Source organism: Zingiber officinale, chromosome 7B, assembly GCF_018446385.1.
Source record: "Zingiber officinale cultivar Zhangliang chromosome 7B, Zo_v1.1, whole genome shotgun sequence".
Lineage (NCBI taxonomy): Eukaryota > Viridiplantae > Streptophyta > Magnoliopsida > Zingiberales > Zingiberaceae > Zingiber > Zingiber officinale.
This window is the reverse complement of record NC_055999.1, coordinates 103,638,076-103,661,267: the sequence shown is the minus strand read 5'-3', so window position 1 is coordinate 103,661,267 and position 23,192 is coordinate 103,638,076. Positions and strand designations below refer to the sequence as shown.

At 36.6% G+C, this 23,192-nt stretch overlaps 2 protein-coding genes across 3 annotated transcripts; one reads left to right on the top strand and one right to left on the bottom strand.

The window, feature by feature from the left end:
• The first annotated feature begins 1,312 nt into the window (after positions 1 to 1,312).
• LOC122006640 (auxin response factor 15-like) lies at positions 1,313 to 16,685 on the top strand. Of its 2 annotated transcripts, none has more exons than XM_042562210.1 (11): positions 1,313 to 1,839; positions 1,935 to 1,991; positions 2,242 to 2,424; positions 2,565 to 2,649; positions 3,010 to 3,100; positions 3,186 to 3,347; positions 10,792 to 10,911; positions 10,985 to 11,060; positions 15,233 to 15,395; positions 15,488 to 16,267; positions 16,349 to 16,685. In XM_042562210.1, the coding sequence occupies exons 1-11, from the start codon at positions 1,558 to 1,560 to the stop codon at positions 16,363 to 16,365; spliced, it is 2,016 nt and encodes a 671-aa protein (XP_042418144.1). In that variant the 5' UTR covers positions 1,313 to 1,557; the 3' UTR covers positions 16,366 to 16,685. The 2 variants fall into 2 exon arrangements, with proteins under 2 accessions (XP_042418144.1, XP_042418143.1); XM_042562209.1 differs by having other exon boundaries at positions 1,314 to 1,839; positions 16,345 to 16,685.
• Positions 16,686 to 17,056: 371 nt separating this feature from the next.
• LOC122006641 (uncharacterized exonuclease domain-containing protein At3g15140-like) lies at positions 17,057 to 23,143 on the bottom strand. The gene is made up of 6 exons (XM_042562211.1): positions 22,768 to 23,143; positions 21,620 to 21,822; positions 21,043 to 21,123; positions 17,995 to 18,120; positions 17,636 to 17,759; positions 17,057 to 17,463 (listed from the first exon to the last, which is right to left on the bottom strand). The coding sequence occupies exons 1-6, from the start codon at positions 23,101 to 23,103 to the stop codon at positions 17,263 to 17,265; spliced, it is 1,071 nt and encodes a 356-aa protein (XP_042418145.1). The 5' UTR covers positions 23,104 to 23,143; the 3' UTR covers positions 17,057 to 17,262.
• Between the last annotated feature and the right edge of the window lie 49 nt (positions 23,144 to 23,192).

Sequence of the window (23,192 nt, the reverse complement as noted above, 5' to 3'; positions counted from 1 at the left end):
CACAGGAGCAAGTTGGAAGAGCTTGGTGCATCCGAGAAATGAGAAACTGGATGGAAAACTACGTAAGGTGACAATCAAGACGAAGTCTATCTGGGCGACTGGGTAGACATACAGGCAATTGGAAGACAGCAAATGGTCAAGTGTAGAAGTTGACCATTCCAAACACTTGGATCACTTCCAGACGCTTGAAGTCCAAGCTCCCGGAGTCTAAGTGCCCGAAATCTCTTCAAGTGCCCGGATGCTCTCACCATGTCAACAGTAGTCGTTGTCGAAATAGATCAGGATGACGTCCATGTTAGACAAATACAAGCACCTTGGAGCGCTTCTGAGCTACGTGAGAATGCCACTTCATCTAGAGCCATTAGCGAACCACTGTCATAGTGGATTGAGTTTGACAAATATAGGAGCCTAGAGTACTTTTGGATGATCGAGAATGTCATGTCAGTAAACGATCAGATCGAAAATGAAAGTTATAAATAGAGGGCTAAAGCTCGAAGTTTAAAACAACACACAATCTGAATACTTCTAATTCTATTCTCTAGTATCTTTACGATTTACACTTGTGCTATATTGCTATAAAAGACTTTTTCTTGCCTAAGGATGAATTTCCTTAGAATGAGAAAATAGTGAAGCTTCCATAGTTCTTAGACAAATAACCAAGTAAACTTCATGTATTTTTTTTTATAATTGTTTTATATTTTTAATGTGTGTCATTATTAATTCGTTAGCAAAAGAAATGATTACTTTTAATTTATTCACTCCTCTTCTAACGATTTGAGCGACTTCTCTCAATGAGTTTCATAAAAAAATTATAATTTTTAAGTCTCAAATAATATAAAAAAGATCATACAACAATGATTTTTATTCGGTCGATTTAATGCATCTAATAATTCTAGTTAAAATTGTTAAACGATATTTCTAGAATTTGAGAAATCCAAATAAGGGCATACAAAGAGTAGGAAGGGATCACCACAAAGATTCATATAAAAAAATACTTTTAAAAGGAAAAAATACAAAAATAATCATAAGCCCTTAAATTTAAAATATTTCGGCTTTTTGCATTAATTTACAAAAATCAAAATCACTTTTCTAATCACTGACTTCATTTTTTTTATCTTAAAAAAATGTCAACATTATTAGTTTATTACATGATACAACAAGTCTAAAACCTTGTAATAATAATAATAAAAAATAAATTAATAAATAAATTAATTAATAAAAGAGAGAGAGAGAGACAGGAGAGAGAGATGAATTGGGAAGTGTACGGACGGAGCAGCTGTGTGTGTTTGTAGTAGCAGGAGCAGGACAAGGCCTTTGTTTGTAAAAATATGTATTATTAAATCCCATTCCCAGAAGCGGAGAGCGAGGAAAGCCACGACGAACCAAGAAGAAGACGACGACTGAACAATGGCGAAACCCTCCGTGATCGCTGCTGCTTTCCTGCTGCCTCCGCTGTAGCCCCCTCTATCTCCTTCTATCTCGCTTCCTTCGTTCCCGCTTTTCTTCCCGTCCCCAATTCTCGCCTGCTGCTGCTGCTGCGCGCCCGGGAGCCATAGGATGGGGATCGATCTGAACACCATCGACGAAGGAGAGGAAGAGGAGGAGGAGGGGGAGGAAGAGGAGGAGGAGATTGATCAGGTGCCGCCGGCCGCCGCGAGTTACGTCTGCCTGGAGCTGTGGCACGCCTGCGCCGGGCCGCGGGTTTGGCTGCCCAGGAAGGGGAGCCTCGTCGTGTACTTCCCGCAAGGTCACCTTGTGAGGCTCGGAGGCGTGGGCGAGGCTGAAGGAATCGATCTGCCTCCTCATCTTCTCTGTCGTGTGGTGGATGTCACTCTCAAAGTCGGCGCTCGTGCCCTGTTGTTTTTTCCTTGGTTTCCATTTTGCTAGTCCTGGTGAATCTGGAAGAAAATGGCTTTGATTTCTTAACTTGGCAGGCGGAGGTGGATACTGACGAGGTGTATGCTGAGCTCTCCCTGGCTGCCGAGGACAAGGTTAGGTTAGGATCCTTTTGATGCTAAAAGGAACCCCATCTGCAGTTATCGTTGATGCAGAAGACCTCTATTTCCGGATGAAAAATTTACCCTTGTTTCGGGTGAAATGCCGGTGGTCGTACAAGTTTGGGCATACAAATCTTTTCTTTTTTGTGAACTCGAATCACTGGTGGTTTCTGCTGCGAAAATATCGTCTGGGAACAGTTTGCTGACTTATTCACTTATGATTGTATTGCCATTTCTGTCTCAGAAATTGGAGCAACAGCTTCGAGACGACGAGGCTGGAGAAAATGGGCAAGTAGAGGAGAGTGATGGTTTCAGCCAATCGCTTACTACACAGATGTTCTGCAAGACCCTGACTGCTTCTGACACTAGTAGCCATGGTGGTTTCTCTGTACCTCGCCGCGCTGCTGAAGACTGTTTCCCTCCCTTGGTAAGATTGTGCGATTCTTCATAGAAAACTAGTTTTTGAATGAGAAGCTAACATGTAGATCTTGTATGAAACACATTGAACCTTTTAATTGGATTGCCTCTTCCCCTCTTGTTTATTTTTCCCCCCCTTTTTTGCCTCAGGATTATAGGCAGCAGAGGCCGTCACAGGAGATTGTAGCTAAGGACTTGCATGGCACTGAATGGAGATTCCGTCATATCTACAGAGGTATTTTGAGGGATGCAGATTAGTCAATTAGTATTGGTTAATAGCATCGATGCCAAATATGGACAACATGACATGCACGCGACATTTTCAGCATATACTAGAACACCAAAAATTAGTTGTTATTCAGGTTTTTCAACTTGCTGCCAGAATATTTCATTTTTTTTTTAGAAATTACATGGTACTACTTGTTTTGCCACTGTAGTTTCAGTTGGACCTGCAACAAAGGTGATTTTATGCTGTATTTTTGGCATTAAACATTGTAATATGCAGCTTAGGCTTGTCTTATTAGTTTTCTAAAGGTGAGAATTTTAATCACCGAGGAATTCTTTTAAATGGTTAACTATTTTCATTCTTGTATAGGGCAACCCCGTAGACATCTGCTAACAACAGGATGGAGTGCATTTATTAACAAGAAAAAGCTTGTCTCTCGCGATGCTGTGCTCTTTCTTCTGTACGCATATATCCTTTCTGACATGGATTGGTTTGCTTCTTTAAACAGTTTCTCTATTTAAATAAGATTTTTCCCTGCAAATTAGGGGTCAGGATGGGGTGTTGAGGTTGGGAATAAGGCGAGACAATCAACTTAAGAGAAGCACTCATTCCTGTGCTATTAGCAGTCAAGAGAAATTTGGCACACTTAGGGATGTAGCCAATGCTGTTTCTGCCAGAAAAGTATTCTTCATTAACTATGACCCAAGGTATGTGATTCTCTGTGATCTTTTTTATTTCCTTCTTTACTACCATAATTACAAGAATCTGAAAGTAGTGAAACTGTACATGGTGTGTAGGTATAAGTACTTAGATGTGCATAGGGTTAGATCTAAAAGAATTCACACCAATAAGTATGCCATTTTGAATTTATTTTTGTTGGAAATTGCAAGTTAGAATGTATTTAGATACTCACAATCAGCAACTCCCGTATGATTATGAAAAACATCTTTGATTTTCCTCTTCTAGAAACAAATCAAGCAGAATTAATTTAAGTTTTAAGCATCTAATTCAGAAGAGGGAGCATTGTTCATCCTTGCATGTTTAGAGTAAGAATCAATTATAATTTTTTTATGTGTGATCCTCTTGATCAGAATGTAGCATTGATTGCTTGAATGCATAAACTATGAGCTATTAGTTTAATGGCTGTTGCATTTTATTTAGGAGGTTGTATGTATAACTAGAAGCAATTGAAAGAATTTTATCAGAGGTTGTTCAAGTTGGAGAAATGGTCATTGTTGGTCATGAGTTAAGTAGTGGCAAGTATTGGAGTCATGTACTATACATATAGAAAATACAAGGATTCATGCAAGCAAAATATAACTTAAATTTTCTATCTCCTTCTCTCAAAACGGTATTAGGTCCTCTTCTATTCACTGAATATTTGTCCAACCAATCCTTCACCATGTAGTTGATCTCATGTTCATAATTGGTAACACCTTCTGTCTATGATTCTCCCTCGCCGTATAGTTGATTTGCTTGAGCTCGAGGGGGAGTGATACCAATTAGATTGATAGTTTTATTGGTCGAGTAAGTTTAGTCCCACATTATTAGGATTAGATTTAGGATTTTATAATGAATCTATATATATATAAGTTATAAATAAAAATGCCAATACAATATCACTTTTCCCTAAATCTCCAATGTTAACATTCACAAGTTACCATACCATAAACTTATTTCATATTAGTATTCACAATCACAAGGGGAAAAAAATTATTTGAGAAGAAATTAGGGCAAGTTAAAAGCTAATGTGTTTATTTGATTTGCTTCGACCTAATCCGTCTTCATATCATGCGTCGCGTACATACTGACGTAGACTACATAAGCCAACCATATATAGAGGATGTCATATGCTATAGGCCCTTGCGTCACACATATATGCATCTTCCTATATAGCTTTAAGGCATTGTTAAGGACTAACAAACTTCAAAATGAACTTGCGACAACCAAGAGCTAATAGAAATCCTAAAAAGATTTACTTGTGCTTTCATATTTTAGTTTGCAAGAACATGGTTGTCTCTTCTAGATTTAAAAAGAGTAGATTGAGTATCTTCATCCATGGTTTAGATCAAAACCTTGTGAACTTCAACATCAACAAATCGCTCATCATCTAGTTATAAATGCAATTCCTTTTCCTAAAATTTGATTTTTTTTATTTCATTGATAATTTTAAATTTCTTGCATTTAATTAGTTTTTTCTCATAAATTCATTTGTATTACCATCTATTCATGAAAAGCAAAATATCATCGTTTTTTTCCCAATTTAGTTTAGACATCATTCAAAGTTATAATTTGCTTTAGAAGAAAACAATGCTGTCTAATACCTTGACTTAGGTGGTAGAAGAAGACATCTTGTTATGGTTTGTGATTACATTATAAGGAAAGGGTGCAAAGTGTAAAGACCTAGATTTACGAGGTGCATGTCATGATCGCTTGTTTAGTATCAAGGTTTGGTGATAAGAGGATATGATCCGATCCACATGAAGAGAAAGAGACTTGTGATGGCATGTTACTTGAGATAATGCAAGGTAGATGCCAATCTTATTGGAGACACTTTTTTTATGTTATATTATTGGTGCAATCAGTGTTGTCAAAATCGAGAGTTTAGGTAAAATCGTTAGAGCAGTCATAAAATCGGATCGTAAAATCGAATTGTAAAATCGTAAGATTTTACATCATACTTTAAATCAATTTTAAAAGAAACTTGATATGTTCTTTTTAATTGATCATTAAATATTTTAATCAAAATTATAACATAAATTTACATATAGAACATTTTAATTCATATAATCATAAACTACTCATAATTTTAAACTTTTAAACAACCAAATACTTACCATGAAAATACAACATAAACATAAATTCAAGTCTAAAGCTTAAGTCTAAAGATAAATAAAACACAAGATAACAAATTAATATAAATCATTCATAGACAAATGCAAATCTAAAATCGTCCCAAAACGATATCATTTTGTCCAAAATAGTTCCCTCTTATTAATGACACAAAATCGATGAAATTATCTCAAAAATCATGTTTTTACAAGTTTAAATGCAATTTTATGATTTTGATCTGATTTTACGATTTTGCTCCGATTTTACTTTAATACACGATTTTATCACGATTTCACTCGATTTTCATAAGTAAACTCGCGATTTTGTACGAGCTTACGAGTTCACTCGCGATTTTGATAACATTGGGTGCAATGACTTGAAATGAACAGGTGTTGTGGAGACCCTGCAAACTAGATGAGGAAGGTTACTCTCTGGTAGTCACCAATATAATGTATTTCCTAGTGGCTATAAAAAATAGTGGTTCATGGGCAATAACATAGACTCAATATTCACGAAAGCTCACATTTAAAGACAATGAGGTTTTGTATGTGACATATGTTAGAAGAATGCATTCTCTCTGAAGGAATCAACAGATTCAATTGTAGAAGAGGAAAAGAAAAGAAAGAAAAATATAATTGATTAGTTCTCCTGAGCGAGGTTTCTAAAAAAAAAGTGAATTAGAGAGATACATCTACTAAAAAATAATAATAATTGAACTGCATGAGTCTAGGGTTTGGATCCTTCCATCCATCCTCATTAAGACCAAGCTAAGGTTCCCAATTGAGATATTAGCTCTCAGATGAACAATACTTTGTCGATGTCATGGTAGCATGCATGAGCTTTGGTGACACGGGGTAAAATTGACAAGGAAAAGGTGGAGGAGGGAAGAGGCAACAATTTAGAGGATTCACAAACTTTATAATGCAGGGAGATATCTGAAACGACTCTAAGTTTTTTTTCTTCACGCATCATATATCATTCCAATAAATAAGAAAACTGTTTATAATTAATAAACCAGTCATACATCCTGGGGATCTAAATTGAAAACTACTTTATTCTCTCTAAATCATAAATATTGTTTATTTATTCTTTATGCGGAATCGGAAGGTCCTTGGGAGTGTACTGTCCAGCCCGTCAAGGGTCCAAGCCTCCAACGTCGTCCGTTTCTACACCTGCCACAAACCAAACCTAGTGAGTTTAACTCAGCACCTCCAAACCATAGCAGCAAAATTCCTTAACTAGTCGCATACATCATTAAATCTACCTTTACTTAGAACTTGTTGTCAAGCATACAAGTAAGCAGACATATAAGTATTTTTCCATAAAACATTACACTATGAGTATCACACAACATTATTTTGAGTATCCTTCAATCATTACATTATGGAGTATTTTCCTTTAGCATTTATCGTATATCATTCTTAGGTGGAGATGCATTAGTCATCCTTTATCCTTTGTTCAATTGATCAATCTGTTTAACCATGGTACTAGGTGGCGGGGCGTCAGCAACTCTCGTCACTGGGTCATAGCCAAATATGGAAATCTGATATTGGAGTCCCTCTGGGGTCTTGTCCCGTAAACGGGGTCCCTCTAGGGCTTTGGTCCTCGCAGAATTTCCTTTAATCCTTCTCATTATTATTTATATATATACATATCCTTTCCATTAAGGTAATCTGGCATCATAACTCTAGCACATCCTATTAGACTACGTAAAGTCTAATGAACATACATATCATTAAACTTTGCAACACTCAATAAACATGCACATCATTAATCTACAAAAAGTTTAATAAACATGTATAACATTAATCTACGTAAAGCCCAATAAACATGCTTATCATTAATCTACAAAAGTCTAATAAACATGTATAACATTAATTTACGTAAAGCCCATTAAACATGCATATCATTATTCTACAAAGAAGTTTAATAAACATACATATCATTAATTTACGGAAAGTTCAATAAACATGCATATCATTAAACTACATGAAGCTAAACAATCATTTACAATACTCATTTATTTTATTGTGCTGCGATTACTCATGGCAATGCCACAACACCTAACTTCCTTGGACAAAAAGGTGGCCAACTATTCGTCAAACCTGCTGTTCATTCTTCCCAACACCCATCCGAAAATCTGCTACATACTACTCTCAAACACCCCTCAAAATAGGCTGCCCACGATGTCAAACAACACTCCAAAAAAAATCTGCTACATACCACTCTCAAGCACCCCTCAAAAACTGCTACACACGACCTCAAACAATTTCCAGAAATTTGCTATGTACCTCCCTCAAGCACCCCTCGAAATCTGCTGCACACGACCTCGAACAACCTTCCAGAAATCTGCTATGTGCCTCCCTCAAGCACCCCTCGAAATCTGCTGCACACGACCTCGAACAACCTTCCAGAAATCTGCTATGTACCCCCCTCCAGCACCCCTCGAAATTTGCTACACACGGTCTCGAACAACCCTCCATAAATCTGCTACTCCTAGCCTTCAAATCCACCTCGAAAACCTGCTGTAAATAATCCAAATATCTCCCAAAACCTACTACTTGAAGCCCTCCAACCCCCTTGAAAACCTGCTGCGTATACATGTTCAAAGACATAGAAAGAAAAGTCGAAAACCTGGCATGTTTACAAATTTAAAGGTATAGGAGGAAAACCCACTACATGTACAGATTCAAGGTGTAGAAAGAAAAGGGTTTAAGAGGTGTCTTGCTCGGAGGCTTGTTGTTGGCGCAGGTGACGACGAGGAGCAGCGGTGGGGCGACTCTTTGGCCTCGTTCTTCCTTCCAAGGTCGAAGCCAAGATCTCTCCCTCCCCCTTTCTTTTCTCCCGCCGAGACTTCTCCCTCCCCCTTTCTTTTCTTCCGCCGAGAGCCCTCCTTCCTCTTTTTTTTTTCTTTTTTTTTCCTCTTCACCGCCCCTCTTATAAGAACTAAACCCTAGGGTTAGGTATAGTCCTCACCAATTGGGCCGAGCCCATGTGTCCATTAGTTGGTTATTAGCAAAATAGCCCCCCTTAAGTAAATAAAGAGCCTATTATCATGCTCCCCCTTGTTTTTTTTAAAGTGGGGCCTTACAATATTGCTAGGTTGTTCATGGCAAAACATTAAATGTGTCACACTGCAATGATACTGACCCAGGCCAACAAACATGTTGGCTCATTTGCCAGGCTCGGCCTAGACCTTGATTGACTTAGACATTGACTGCATGGTAATAGGGATGATAGTTGATCAAGTACTTATGATTTACTATACTACCCAAACTCATACCTATTTAGTGAAATAGATATGTGATCCACTAGAGCTTATGACCTCTTCTGAGGTGGATCTTGCAAAGCCAACAAACCTCACATGTTCTGGAAAAGGGAAGATATACTTTATCACGCTCCCATTTTGCATGTCAGTCAGACAATATCATAGTCTGTTTCAACTATTATGATTGACAATGGTTATTAAATGATGGATCAAGCTCATGTTCATACATTGTCCCAATACAGTGCTTGAGTGCAAGCATCTCATTCAAGCAAGAGTGATTTCATATGCGTCATCTCCCAAGTTGGATTAGGTGGAATGAATCATATGAATGGCATGGATTGGAAATCTGTCCTTTAGCAGCTGCTTTTTTATTAAGAAGTTGTATATGTAAGTGTGAGTGTTCAAATCTGTAATAGTTTATTCCCCTTTTCTCAAGAAGGTTGTCATTGAGGTTATATTGATTTGAAAGAGGGGTGTGTTACAGTTATAATATTAGGAAGTTGTCCATGTGATCATGAGTAATGAACTCTGGAATAGCCTGTCACATTTCTTTAGTGAGGTTATGCAAATTAGAGACATGGTAAAAGTGAGTTATATGAACTTGAAAAAGTCATGTACTAGATTAACATAGGCAAGCTAGAGACAACTCAAATCTCTCTTTTTATTCTCAACTAAGATCTTGTGTTCTCTTCTCTTTGACAAACACTAATCAAGTTTTTTTAAAAGCATCCGGAGACTGTATGTGCTCAATCCATAGTGCATATGTAGGGGTATATACCGTTCATATTACAATTAATAAAAAATTTATTTGCACTGGTAAAAATGCTTGACGTATGTTTTTTTTTAAGAATACTAATCAGGATATACAGTCAATAACTCCATATAAAAATATATAGGTAACTGTCAACATAATGCATGTAATACAGAATGATCTATATTAATCAACAATCTAAAACATATCATATATGCATCATGCATATAATTCAATGCATGCAAAATAAATGTTTAAATGAACACTTACAACTTTTCACACCAAAAGAACAAACCCTATAGAAGTATTTCACAATCGCAAGGATCAATGCTCCCAGTAGAAATAAAATCCTTTATTATTTGAGAAGGGGCCATAGCATGCAGTTAGAGATTTTATTTGATTTGGTTCAACCCAAACTAATTTGATGAACTGCAAGTTCAGTTGCTTGAATGTCCACATCTATGAGAACATATAAAACCTTGATAGATTGCCTGCATAGGCTGCCTGGTAATCAGGCAGTTGAGACTTCATATGACACTAGAACTGATAACCATGGGTCATTGCTTAGATCTGTATAGAATGAATCCATCCAGGAACAAGAAATAAGCATCCATTTCATATTTGTCATTAGCTGAATGACTGATATGGAGCTGCAACCTGTAGCACTTCTGAAGCAGTAACAACGAAAAATGCAGAGCAAGTTTATTCTTATCTAGGTGATTAGTTCAAGCAAACTCTAAAGTAAAGTTAACATGTGTATGTCCTACTGTTGTCTTCTAAAATCAATCATGTCCATGATGTCTTGATATAATACGAGTTTATAGTTCCTACTGTAATAAGCAAGCATTGGTAAGTGTCCCTGGAAGGAACTCCAATGATTATTTGTAGATACCAAAAGGACAGATAAGTTCACAACTAGATACTTGAAAACTAGATTTCTACAGAAAATTTGTTATATGTTAATCTGTTAGTTGTTGCACTGTTAAAGATATAGATTGTTGTTAATCAGTCTGATTTAGATTTGAAACTTTGGTTGGCTATTGGAACCAAACAGTAACAATAATGTTTATTTTTCAACTAATCTGTTTGTCATTGCATGTCTGAGAATTTTAACATGACACTATGAAAGTGTTTGTTGCTTAGGCAATTGTTCTTCTACTTGTCAATTTTGGTATTATTTCTGTATCTGTTGATTTTCTTTCATTACTGTGAATAGGATGTATTAGTGAGTTAAACATGCATCAAACGTATGTTTCTCCAATTGACACTGGCTGTACTGATAAATTGGGGAATTTTGTAGGGCTACTCAATCAGATTATGTCATTCCTTACCGGAAGTTTGCAAATAGCTTCAATCATTCATTTTCTATTGGAACAAGGTTTAGAATGCAAATTGACAGTGAAGAGGCAGCAGACAGAAGGTTGGGATTGACTTATCTATGGGTGAATTTCTGCCATTAGATTTTAAATATAACCATTTTGGATTCTGAACAGATATACTGGTTTGATAACTTCAGTGGGTGAGCTTGATCCTCTTAGATGGCCAGGTTCAAAATGGAAATGCCTGTTGGTATGCTTTAGTAATTATATTTCTTCCTTACCTTGACCAGTAATGATATGCACAATTATGGATACAAATACATAGCCTGTTTTAGTGTCAATTCACTTTGCAAAACATGTCCCACTGAATATGATAACATTTTTTCTTGAACCACGAGTGAGAAGCACGTCTTGTTTTAACTCTCAAATAGATTTATAGTCTCAATGATACACTACCTGAAAAAAAAGTAAAATTGTCCAGTTAAAAATAGTGACAACATGGTTTTAATAGTGTGCTCATATTGTCGATCATGTCCTATTGTCCACGGTTAGTCAAAGCAATTAAATTCTATGGCTAAGATACTCTTCATTATTAGTTCTCAATTTGAGCCCAGGTTCTAGAGTGTCCTAGAGTGACATAGCGAAAACTATTAATTCCATTGATTCGAACATGAAGGCCGGAAATAATCTTCTAAAGACATTTAGTAGAATACCAAGAAATAGGCATCCAAAATTCGTTGTCTTAGGAAAAAGGAACGGCATAAATATTATTGATAAAAACTATCCCAAAAATAGTCTCAAAATCCTAACTTGCAAAAGACTAGAATAACCTAAATTATAAAATAGTTCAAAAGATAATAAAAAGACAAATTATTTCAGACCTCCGAAAAGTCTTTGAACAACGTTTCTTGGGGTCTAAAACTGGGTCGTTACGGGTAACACCTCACCTGGTAACAAATGTAAATCTTTAAATGAGCTTCGATTTGATATATTATAGGTCTCATGATTCAACCTGAGTCATGACCTCTCAAAGCTTACCGCCCGTGAATGCCAATCGAAATGGTCCCAAAACTCTAGGCTATGCTATTCCACATCATATAGGCTAGGTCAATAACAAGAGTTATTTCTAGTCAAGAATTAATTTGATGAAGATTAGTTCAAGACTTCATCCTGAATACAACTCAACTAATACCAAGGTTTCGACAAGTTTGATGAATCCAAATTAAAAAAAAAAGGTCATGAAATAACTTCTTTTCTTTTCTTTTCTTTTTGAAAAGTGATAGGGTGAGAAGACCAATCATATCCCTTTATTCATGTTGGAAACAGTAGCATGGGGGTTATAATTTCACCAAAGCAAAAGTGTCCATTAGAGCTTACATGGAGTATCAAACACAAAAATAATAATAATTACATTTTCCGCAGACGAGAGCACATTGCTCCAGCTATTTTGTCTAAATCAACTGCCAATATGATGCGGGTTCCCTGACTGCAAGTGCAGTTGCACATCATGGTATGCAATTGGTTGGAATGCCACAGCCTTACCAACCAAAGCCTCAAGTGAGATAGCCACTAAACAATCATAAGTGACGAAGAATTAGAGTCCTCAAATTTGCATTTGCTGTGAACCAACAAAATAGTGAAAAGCCAAGCATGAGTGAAGAAGTTGAGCACACACGAGCTGTAATAGTTAAGAGTCTACCTATTTCTCATAAAATGAATCGGATGGCTGGGGTAGTGGATTACTTTGTGCCAAAGTTGCCATTGAATCTTAGCTGAGCCATATGTGAAAAATAGATGCTAGGAAGTTTTGATGTAATGACTGGAGCCTTAAGGACATAAAGCACAAAGATCATCCGGAATTTACACATGCTTCCCACACAACACAACTTTGGTGTTGATCTTGTCATGCAAAACTAGCCATTTGAATATCTTCACCCTTAAAGCTGAAAGAATGCCATATTAGATTATTCAACTCATGATGAGCAGTATGGAACGAAAACAATTCTTAGGCTGAAGCAAGGTATATTCACCATTCTGTGACCAACTTGAAGTTTTCTGTGGTATTTGTTTCCTTTTATTTTCTCTTCCTTTTTTTGCCTCTGATGTCAAACCTTTAGTAAGTGATGGCTCCATGAGTATCTTTTTAGAGCGTCCTGCAGTGCAACTAATTGCAGTAAAGACAATCCATGAAATACACTATCATCGTTAAACTACTATAATGGACGAATTACCGAACAACTTCACTATTTACTAACTCAAAATTCAAATATCCTAATGAGCATCACAAACTGGTTCAATGCACCTGGATAAGTGGTTCAGTAAATGTGGATTTGGCTTCCATTCAAACCTGGTTCAAGCCTAAATTCCATCCAGTCCATCCCTCATGCAAACTCAGAATTGAGTCTTAAATTGATAACATATAGATTACAACCAGCTTAGAGTAAATTACTTAGATGTTACATCCTACCCCTTTAAGGAAAGTATGGTCCTTAAATTCAAGTATGGTGAAGCAAAAAGGTGAGAGTATCTGGCTTCCATTTCCACTTAGGAACCTATATTATCTAAAGCAACCTTGCCACATACAATGTTTTGATTTGATTTATTGATCCACCAGACATTAAGCAACAAATCTATGGCATCTCTTCATGCAAACTCCATCAATGCAACCTTTTAAGATATCCAAATATTTGTGTCCTGCCTAGATATACTGTATGGACCATGTGTCGCTTCACAGTTCTTCATTTAATTTAAAAACTTAGGTATTACTATGCAAGTTCATGTTTATGCTGGTCAAGCGTCAAGTGCCCGAAGCATATAATGTATAAATATAAATTTTTGAACATTCTTCTTTATTATTGATATTTACTTTATAGTGGTGGTAAAAGGCGAATAAGCTCGCCCCCAATGCTCCCACCAATCCGTCCCAGGGTCAACACGGAGGAGGTAAATCACGAGCGGCTACTAGCCTTTGGAATAGTGACTAGCACATAAGGGAGGCATTTACCTCGGTTTTACTGAAATTCGAATCCCAAACCTCATGGTGGCAACACCTCATGGTGGCAACACTTCATGTGCTAGCCACTAGACCCATCCGAGGGGACGATATTTACTTTATAGTGATTGTCAATCTAGTTGATTATTATGTTTACTTAGATATTAATTGAGACTTTGTTAATGCTTTAGTTATATTTTCCAATTTTTTCCTTCATACATTTAATTTAGTGTGTGGCAAAAGAACATATATTTTAGGTATTGTATCTTTTATTCTAATAACCATTTCCTGGGTAACTAATTCCTATTTAATCCATTTTATGGCAATTAAGTACTAGATAAGTACATGTCTATGTGAAGGAGTGGGTTCAGGGAGTTAATTAGTAGTTACCCTTTTGACTAAATGAGGTCAGGTTCTAATAGTAGGCAAAATCACGAGTTCCCAATCTGCTGCCATCCCTTGTTTAGGTGGAAAGTAGAATCGATTATATGAGAGCAACTTTTACTAGATGTTTATTTTTCAAAGGCAAAGTTCCTAAGTACATATTAAATAAGAAGCTTAGACCTTTCTTTAGGATTTAGTAATTTCCTACTGGTAATGGCAGCATGTACATTTATGCATTCCAGTAGGTGGTTTATTATAGCTTTCCCAACCAATATATACAAATAGTGGTGAAAGCTGGATGGTTAATAGAGACAGGCTTCTATGCTCTAGCGCTGTATGACAAAATAAGTTTCTCAGATGTTGTGTGATAAAGAAATAAGTTATATGAGACATCAGTGCAGCACATATGAAAGTGGATTAGTGAAGTGAATATGAGAGAGATTAAAAGAATATTTGTACTCAGCAGTTAGGTGCAACCTCACCATGTCAAAAAATAAAATAATAAGTTTAAGGTATGGGTGATAAAGGGGGACAGATAATTTTTTTTAAAATATAATTAAGAGATCTAAATGCCATAGGTATGACTGCATAGAGTCCAATGGAAATAACATTCATGTAACTGGTGTCAAATGATTGACATACGGTGTGCCATTTTACTTTCAGAACAATATATATCTTTATAATCTGTGGAATAACTGTGGCTGTCCTATTTTATTGGTATAATGTATATATAGGTCTATATTAGTAAGCGATATTTATTTCTTTGGAAAATGTGTCAAGTGCTCTTTATAATTTTTCTTTATAATCTTAAATTTCCCATTATATAGCCTTTATTTTTTGAGATGCACTGTTCATCTATGCAATATTGTGACATTCTTTCTAGTTTCACCTTGAGTAGCTTTGCAACAGTGAAATTCTGGAGTCAAGATGTTTGAGATAATTTATAGTTCAATGTGTGTTGAGTTTGGCGGAACATGGATTGCATTCCATGAGCATCATTACAATATCATTTCTATTTTTTTCCCCACTACACTTAAATCTTGCAGGTGAGATGGGATGATGAGTTAGCTAAGAATGGAGATAACAGGGTATCTCCTTGGGATGTTGAACCAACAGGTTCAGTTTTACTCTCTACTGTTCTGCCAACGACTGGTCCAAAGAAGACAAAAATATATCATGCTCCAGACCATCTGGAACCACTGATTCCGAGTAAGTTTCTAATTGTCAAGTGGAATCATATCTTTGATTCAGAACTCTTTCATTTATGATCACCAAGCTAAATGTTGTAGTCTCTATTGCAGATGGAATTAGATGTTCCAACTCAGGGAAATCTGCAAGGTTTCTCAAGGTCTTGCAAGGTCAAGAAATAGTTGGTTTGAGAACTCTTTATGAGGATATTAATGGAACAACTGATATGAGAAACAATGTCAGAATTCCAATTGGTAATTCTGGCTTTCCCTACCAGGGCTTTGGGGAATCTGTATGTCTCCACAAGGTCTTGCAAGGTCAAGAAATAGGTCCATGGAAGCCCACTCTTCAGGGTTATCCAACCGATACTTGGTCCAAAAGTGGTCCAAGTGTCTTTAGTCACTTGCTTGGGGTGGGAAATAATTGGTCTAATAGACCAATCCAGGAATTTACTGCGATTGCTAAACCACCTGTGTCTTCAGCTCAGGTGTCATCTCTATCCTCCGTTCTGATGTTTCAACAAGCAAGTGAACAACTTTCATGCTCTCATGTCGTGCATGGTATGGATAAACACCCTAATGGTTATGGTGGCAATTCTGCTCTTCCGCCAGACAGAGAAAAACAAATGCCTTTGGTACCATGCGACATAATATATGGCTCCTCCACAGGGATTCGTAGATCAGAAATGTATGAAAATACTCAAGTGGCAAAGCCAATTCCTGAGAATGGCCACGATGATCTGACTAGTGCTGTGACAAACTGTAGGCTTTTTGGATTTTCCATCCCACTGCCAACTAGAATGGATAGGTCTGAAACTGGGAGACCCTCATCAACCGACACAAACGATGAAACATCTTTCTCCCTGTTCACATCTCAAATGCCGAGTACAACTGGTGAGTTCCATTTCACTATATTCATATTTGCGGTTAGTACGTAAGTTTTACAATTAGTAACTTTGTAAGTGTTCTAGATAGGGCGATTGATCACCTGAAGCTGGGTGCTTGTGATGATCTTATGCTTGGATTGGATACTGTTTGATACCATCCACAGTAATGCAAGAATCGATGCTACGGAGCTGACATTTGGCACAGAAATACCACCGAATTGTTGGCTTAGTTAATACTTCCCTATTTATCTTTGGATCTAGTATCAAATAGTTCTGTGAATTTGCCTTCACATTTTGGTGTATAATGATGAGGCGTTGGTAATACTTTCTATTGAAGATGCTTTAAACCTCAAATGGCAATGCAGTAGCTGATCAAATATGGATTATGTATGTTGGTTGTTTAAACGTAATTGTTTCACCATTCAGAGATTGGAATACTTTTATTCAATCATGGTTAGCATGTTATTTATTGAAATCAATATTCATATTTTCAGTGGTACAAGTATTTCTAATTCTAATAATTTTCAATGAATTGAACCAACAAAGTGGAGGTCTAGTACAGACTTGGTACAAATACATATGGATCTAATATCAAAAAATTAGTGTCGAACCAAAGCTCCATGATTTGTCTCCCTTCCAGATTGCAGGACAATCCTAGAGGGGCTCTCGGGTGAGAGGCTTGGTGATGATTATCACCTTTTGTTGCTATATAAAAAAATCAGTACTCTATCGCACTTCATTGTGGAAGTTATAGCTCTTGCACTAATTTAAAAAAAAAACTTACATGGATCAGATATAACGAAACACAGATAACTTGATTAGTTCCATGCATACAAAGGTCAACAAAATCTAGAGGCCTCAACTTATCTAAAACACATGGCAATAATGCATTCTGCACTTTCTAAATTTGTTGTCAACTTTTCTCCAATGCCCAAAAGAAACTTGCTCATATGAGCAGTGCTGTTCTGCCTGCAATAGTTCTTTACTCCAGAGTTCAGATGATCATCTGACTCGGTCCTTGAAAAGAAACTTTACATCACCAGGAGATGACAAACTCCGCTTTGCAGTGATTTGCAGAATGGCTCCATCAACGAGCATACGTTGAAGAACTCTCGCTATATTCTTAGCATCATCAATTCCCAGGTGATGGCTACCCAACGATGGAATCTCCAGTTGCCTTAGCATTGTCATCATACCAGTTGCCTGGAATGAGATAGGAGATTAAATTGATAATAATGAATTTCTAAGAACACCCAAGTGAAATCATTGATAATAATGAATTTCTAAGAACACCCAAGTGAAATTTAAGTACCAAACTGAATATTTTGGAGACAGACTAAACCACAAGACTACAACACAAAAAAAAATTACTTACCCTTCTCTTATAAAAGTTTAGGTAAACGTCCTTCAAATTGATCCATTCCATAAAGTATGAAGGTGTCTTTATCTTCAAAATCTTGCACTGCTCAGGAATCTTTGTTTTCAAGTCCCAATTTCCACTATTATCACAAGGCAGAGAAAAGCATATCATCAGATTATTTCTTTAAAAAAAGGAAGCTGCTTAAACGTTAAACTCATATACAAGAAAGCAAAATCACAAGGACATTGTAAGCCTCTTATATTCCTACCTAACTCAGCGGCAATCCAAGCTGAAATATACATGAGCATTTACAGATTCACACACACACGACCATATGATGAAAGATAACAGGTACAGTCTGAACTAGGACTAACCAAGTTACAAATGCAGCTCGATTAAGTAAGCCTCGTCGCTCCTTTTCCCATAATTGATGACTCTGCATCCATAATTCAAATTCCTGAAGCACATCTTTAAATGGGATCGCAGTATCATGCCACACTCTGCAAATTAAACAAGTGATTTAAAATGAAGCTCACATGAAGATAAAACAGTATAATCATAGGAAACCATTTAGAATATTATTACATGTCAGTATTGATCTAATGATAAATGTAGGAATGCATCAATTTAGATTAGGAATGATAAATGATAACATGACTTATTTAAACGGCAGAGAAAGGAGTGTTGCTTCCTATTCAAAGAGCCAAATGAACTTGTCACAGATAGTCATACAAAGACGATGGCATAAGTATATCTTAGAATTGATCAAAGGTACCTTCAGGTGGCATCAATTTAGAATAATGAAATGCACCAATAAAGTAGAGGCTTTCAATTCAAAGGAAATATGACAACAAATCATAAAGGTAAGGGCTTCTTGTCACAAACAAAAAGTGTAAAGAAACAAATATACATTTAAAATTATATGCACACTTGACAAAATTATAATCGGACTTCCCATGACATGCGGTGGCTAAAAGGTACATAAGACCACAAAAGCAATCTATAGTTTGATTGATCAACATATAAAGCTTTCATAATTGATGAAGATACATTAGATAATGAATCTTGAAAAAAAAAAAATCTGAATTCAGACTGAATAAGGCCATATATTCTTAAATTTTGTGACAACTCAGATTTGGATTCTTGTTGTACGTAAAACAAGAACCACCATCAATTTTCCTATTAGTAAGAGCTTACACTATAACTAAGACGGAAAAACTTTTTCTGTGTTTGGTTATTTTACAACATTGTTTCTAGTTCTGTCCAGCAAGTCAAGCAATATTCAACAGACTTGGTTTAACCCATAGAAGTAGAACAATAAGTTCAGCAAAACATTCACACTCCTAATGAAAATCAAGCAGATTACTAAGTGAAGATAAGAGTAGAAAAAAGAGAATAAACTCTGACCACCTTAAAAACAGTAAACAACTAGGTTTGAGCTCAATTGAGTATATCTTTTTATATAACTTTAATTGTTCTTTGCATCTTTTTGCAAATAGGAAGTTGCCAAATGGAAACTCCTACTATTTCTACATTAACTTGATAGATTGTCTACCAGGAAGTTACAAGAGCTTCATCTAATAAAGGCAAATGTTCTTGATCTGCAAGTTACAAATCTAGATGGATTGAAGATATAATTGAAAATGTGACAAGGATGAGCCTTAAGAATCGTATCTGCTAAAGGTGGAAAGGTCCTTGATCAAAGAAAATGATCAATAGTATCTTATATTATTTTTGGTTGCCTGTACTTGAAAGTGAACTTCTGAATGTACAAATTATGGTTGCTCATAGAATGTGAGTGATTACTCTTCCCCTTATGGGGGGGTTTGGAGGATTTAGAACTTCTCCGAGGCATCTTTCAAACTATCCTTTCTATCTCCCTATTTCATAGCTAGGAATGGTCTCAATTCAATCAATGTAGCCAAAAATGGGTGGCAGTGTTAGTCTAAGAAAGTACCATGACATGGATTTGCGTCGAAACATGACTCCATCTCTAGAGGTAGCAAGAACATGGTGGCAAAAGGCGAATACGCTCGCCCCCAGCGTCCCTGCCAACCCGTCCCATGGCCAATACGGAGGAGGTAAATCACGGGCGGCTACTAGCGTTTGAAATAGTGACTAGCACATAAGGGAGGCATTTACCTCGGCTTTGCCGAGATTCGAACTCCATACCTCATGGTGGCAATACCTCATGTGCTAGCCACTAGACCGTCCCGAGGGGACAAGGTTTTTTAAAAAAGTATGCAGGCAGTATGTGATCAAGCCACCACATAATGCATATGAGAATATCAAATCTATATTCTTTTAGAAAAATGATATTAATTATTTGGCAATACGTATAAGATCACATTGATGGTGGTCGGCTATAAGTAGACCTCGTGATTTACCTCCCTTCACATAACCTAGGGATGGACTTTGAGGGATGCCTAGGGTGAATGTAATCACCTTTTGTTACAATTGTTTGTTTAACAGGCAAATTATTTTAATCCAATCGTGATAGTTTGGACACTGCAACATATAATGCCTCTACATAAGCATATGTGTCGTATAAGTGACTTTTTAAAACATGTGATTGAGATCTTACCTGGGACTGTCAAGAGCTGGCATATGGGTTTGATAAGTAGAAAGGGTGAGAAAATGTATTTCCCAAGCAAAATTGAATAAATCTTACTTTTGATGAGGTAAACAGGAAAATTATATGTGCCCTTCCTCTTGTTCATCCTCTTCTTTTCTTCTGATTCCATTAGTCTAAAAGGAAAACATTATTCTTCCTCATCCTTTCTGCTCCTTCCATTAGTCTACAAAGAAAGACTTAAACTCTTATAGATTGTCCTACATCACCATCTTACTTTAGTTGTACTCCATGGCTGTCCCCATCTACCCAAGGCAACTGTTTTCTTGGTTTCATTCAATTGCTCATGTTTTCACTAAATTGACAGTTTGAAATCACTCAATTCCTCATTCTCCTAATGAAAATTGATGGACTAGATCCTTTAAGGTTGCAACCAACCACTGAAACTAATTCCATCTTTGACATAATCTTTAGGGTTTATGCCAAATCTATCAAATATTGAGTAATGATTAATGAATTGTGAGAAAGAGCATAGAGAAAAAAAAAATTCTATAGCTCATGTTCACAACTTCGAATTTGTAACCTTGAGTGATTAAAGTAACAAATAAAAAGGGCTTACAAGAACAATATTTAGTGATGCTCATTAAGCAGCAAACAAATTAAGCATATGACACCCCTACAGCCATTATAACTTTCAAAACTAAAGCTGGGATCGCTTTTAAATGACAATTGCTGAATGAAAAATGTCCAACACTAATTGTAATCTCAGATTCAGAAACATGTGAGAGGATATAAATAAATATATGGTGAAAGATGCAAATAGTCAATGAGTATAAACTGTTGCGCATACCTTTCGACCCCCAACTTCCCATACTTCCCTTCAATATACTCATTAATCCTGTGCTCGCTCATCATAGTTGGTCGTACAAACCTACATATAGAAAATGCATCTTGGTCAAATAATAATAATAATAATAATGGATATTTGCTCCCAACAACCAAAGTATTGCTTCTTCTTAGTGAGGCCAAAAGTTAATAGTAACTGAATAAATCTATTTTGATGAATAAAAAAGTGTAATGATTTAGAAAGGACAATCTCACAACCAGACTTTTAATATGGTAAGTTGAATGGAGAACTCCTGTTTGTTAAAAGTCGCATTCAGAATTCAATAGACACCCCTCAGAATTCATCAACGAGGCATCACCAATTGAACATAGTTCATTAGTGTCCTAGCTAGTATGAAGATGTGTCAATCATAGAATTTGATTATCATTAGTAGTGTAATGTTAGCCCCAACTATTGGAGTTAGATAAATGGATCATATTCTTACATTCATCTACATGCAAGGTTATTTCACTACTAATATTCAAATCATTTAAAAAACTTTGAAGCAAACAAGAATTTCCAGTTTTTTTAAAAAAAGTACCTGTGAAATGAATCAACATAATCCATACTCTTGGCATCGATCATCAGAACAGGAAATTCAAGAATCTCTACTTTACCCTCTAGATCCAAAACTAAAAGATAATCTAGATTCTGAGGCTTCAATTTATTGAGGGTCGTAATATTTGCTTTAAGATCTGCCAGGAAATCATGATTAAACTTCTCCAGGTGCGAAGCATCACCCATCTGCATATGATGAAGCTAATACTTAATAATATCGTTCTTCTTATGGTATTAAATGGCATTTTGTAGTCATATGTATTATATTGACCTTATTAGCATTTTCAACAGTTTATTATTTGTATCACATGTAACTGTAACTACTAACTAATGCAAACTGTTTTTAAATTCAATGCAACTTTTACTTGCAGAAGGGGGTTGATCTTTCATGCATTCTAAAGTATGTAGTAGTATTTTAGTAGCTTTATAAAATTGAATAAAATATAAAAAAATAAAATTTTGTAAGAGCAAACCATAAAAAAATATTCTACACCCAATAAGTTGAAGATCATCCAAAAGCAAGAGATGTGAACCTTCTGGAAAAATATAATTGCAAACTGGCGTACCAAAAGTCCAGGTGGATATTTTTATTTTTCCATCACCACAGGGTAGCAAGTCCTAACTAATAAAATCCGAAAAAGACGTTCAGCTTCCTTATGATCAAACCACTTTCTACAGCCATATGTAATATTTTAGCATGTAAGCTCTGCATAGACTATCTGACAATTTCTTCCTCACGAAACGAGGATAATCAGTTCCTAGCGGTATCGAAATGGAACGTGTGAGGTCAGTCAAAGCACAGAACCATGCATTGAGAAAAATCAACGGTGGTCTCAAAAAATCTTAACTGCAATGCGTGTGCATCCATGAATTTGCAGAATTTTTGCAATCCTTCAGAAAGTTTATGCAAATGGTAATGAAACCTACAGCATTTCAAGATTGGGAATAAAAATGAAACCGGACCGACACTTGTTATCATTCAAAAGAAAACTGCGAAACAAAAAATCAGTTAATCGGAGCTACCACTGCCCCATACACTCTTCGAGCTATAAAACTTCTCAAGAAAAAAAGAAGATCGCAGCCTTAAGATTCAGCACTGCGTGCCCAGGCAGCAGGACCTCGAAAACGTACCATGGTGCACCTGCCCTGGGTGTGGTAAAGGCACATGGGTTTCCATCGGCGGGTTATCTGATCATCGGCGACGCACAGAGGGGAGGAGCTCATGGAAGCGGGAGCTCCGGGACCCCGAGAGAGAAGATGAGTGTAACAGAGGGAAGGGCATGGAGCGAAGGAGCGAGACGAAGGAGCAGAGAGAGGAAAGAGAGGGAGAAGGAAGCGGCCAAGCGAAACCCTAGCCATGGACGCCATCGTCCAGTTCCAATCCAGCCCACAAAGGCAAGGAATGGAATGATTTGCAGCGCCGGCGCGGTCGTGGCACGAGACCTGACAAAAGATAATAATGCGCATACGCTACATCTCGTTGTGTGCTGAGTTTAAGCTAGTGAAGGGAGGGAATATGTTCGACAAAATGTCCCTTCATCTTGAAAATACCTAAA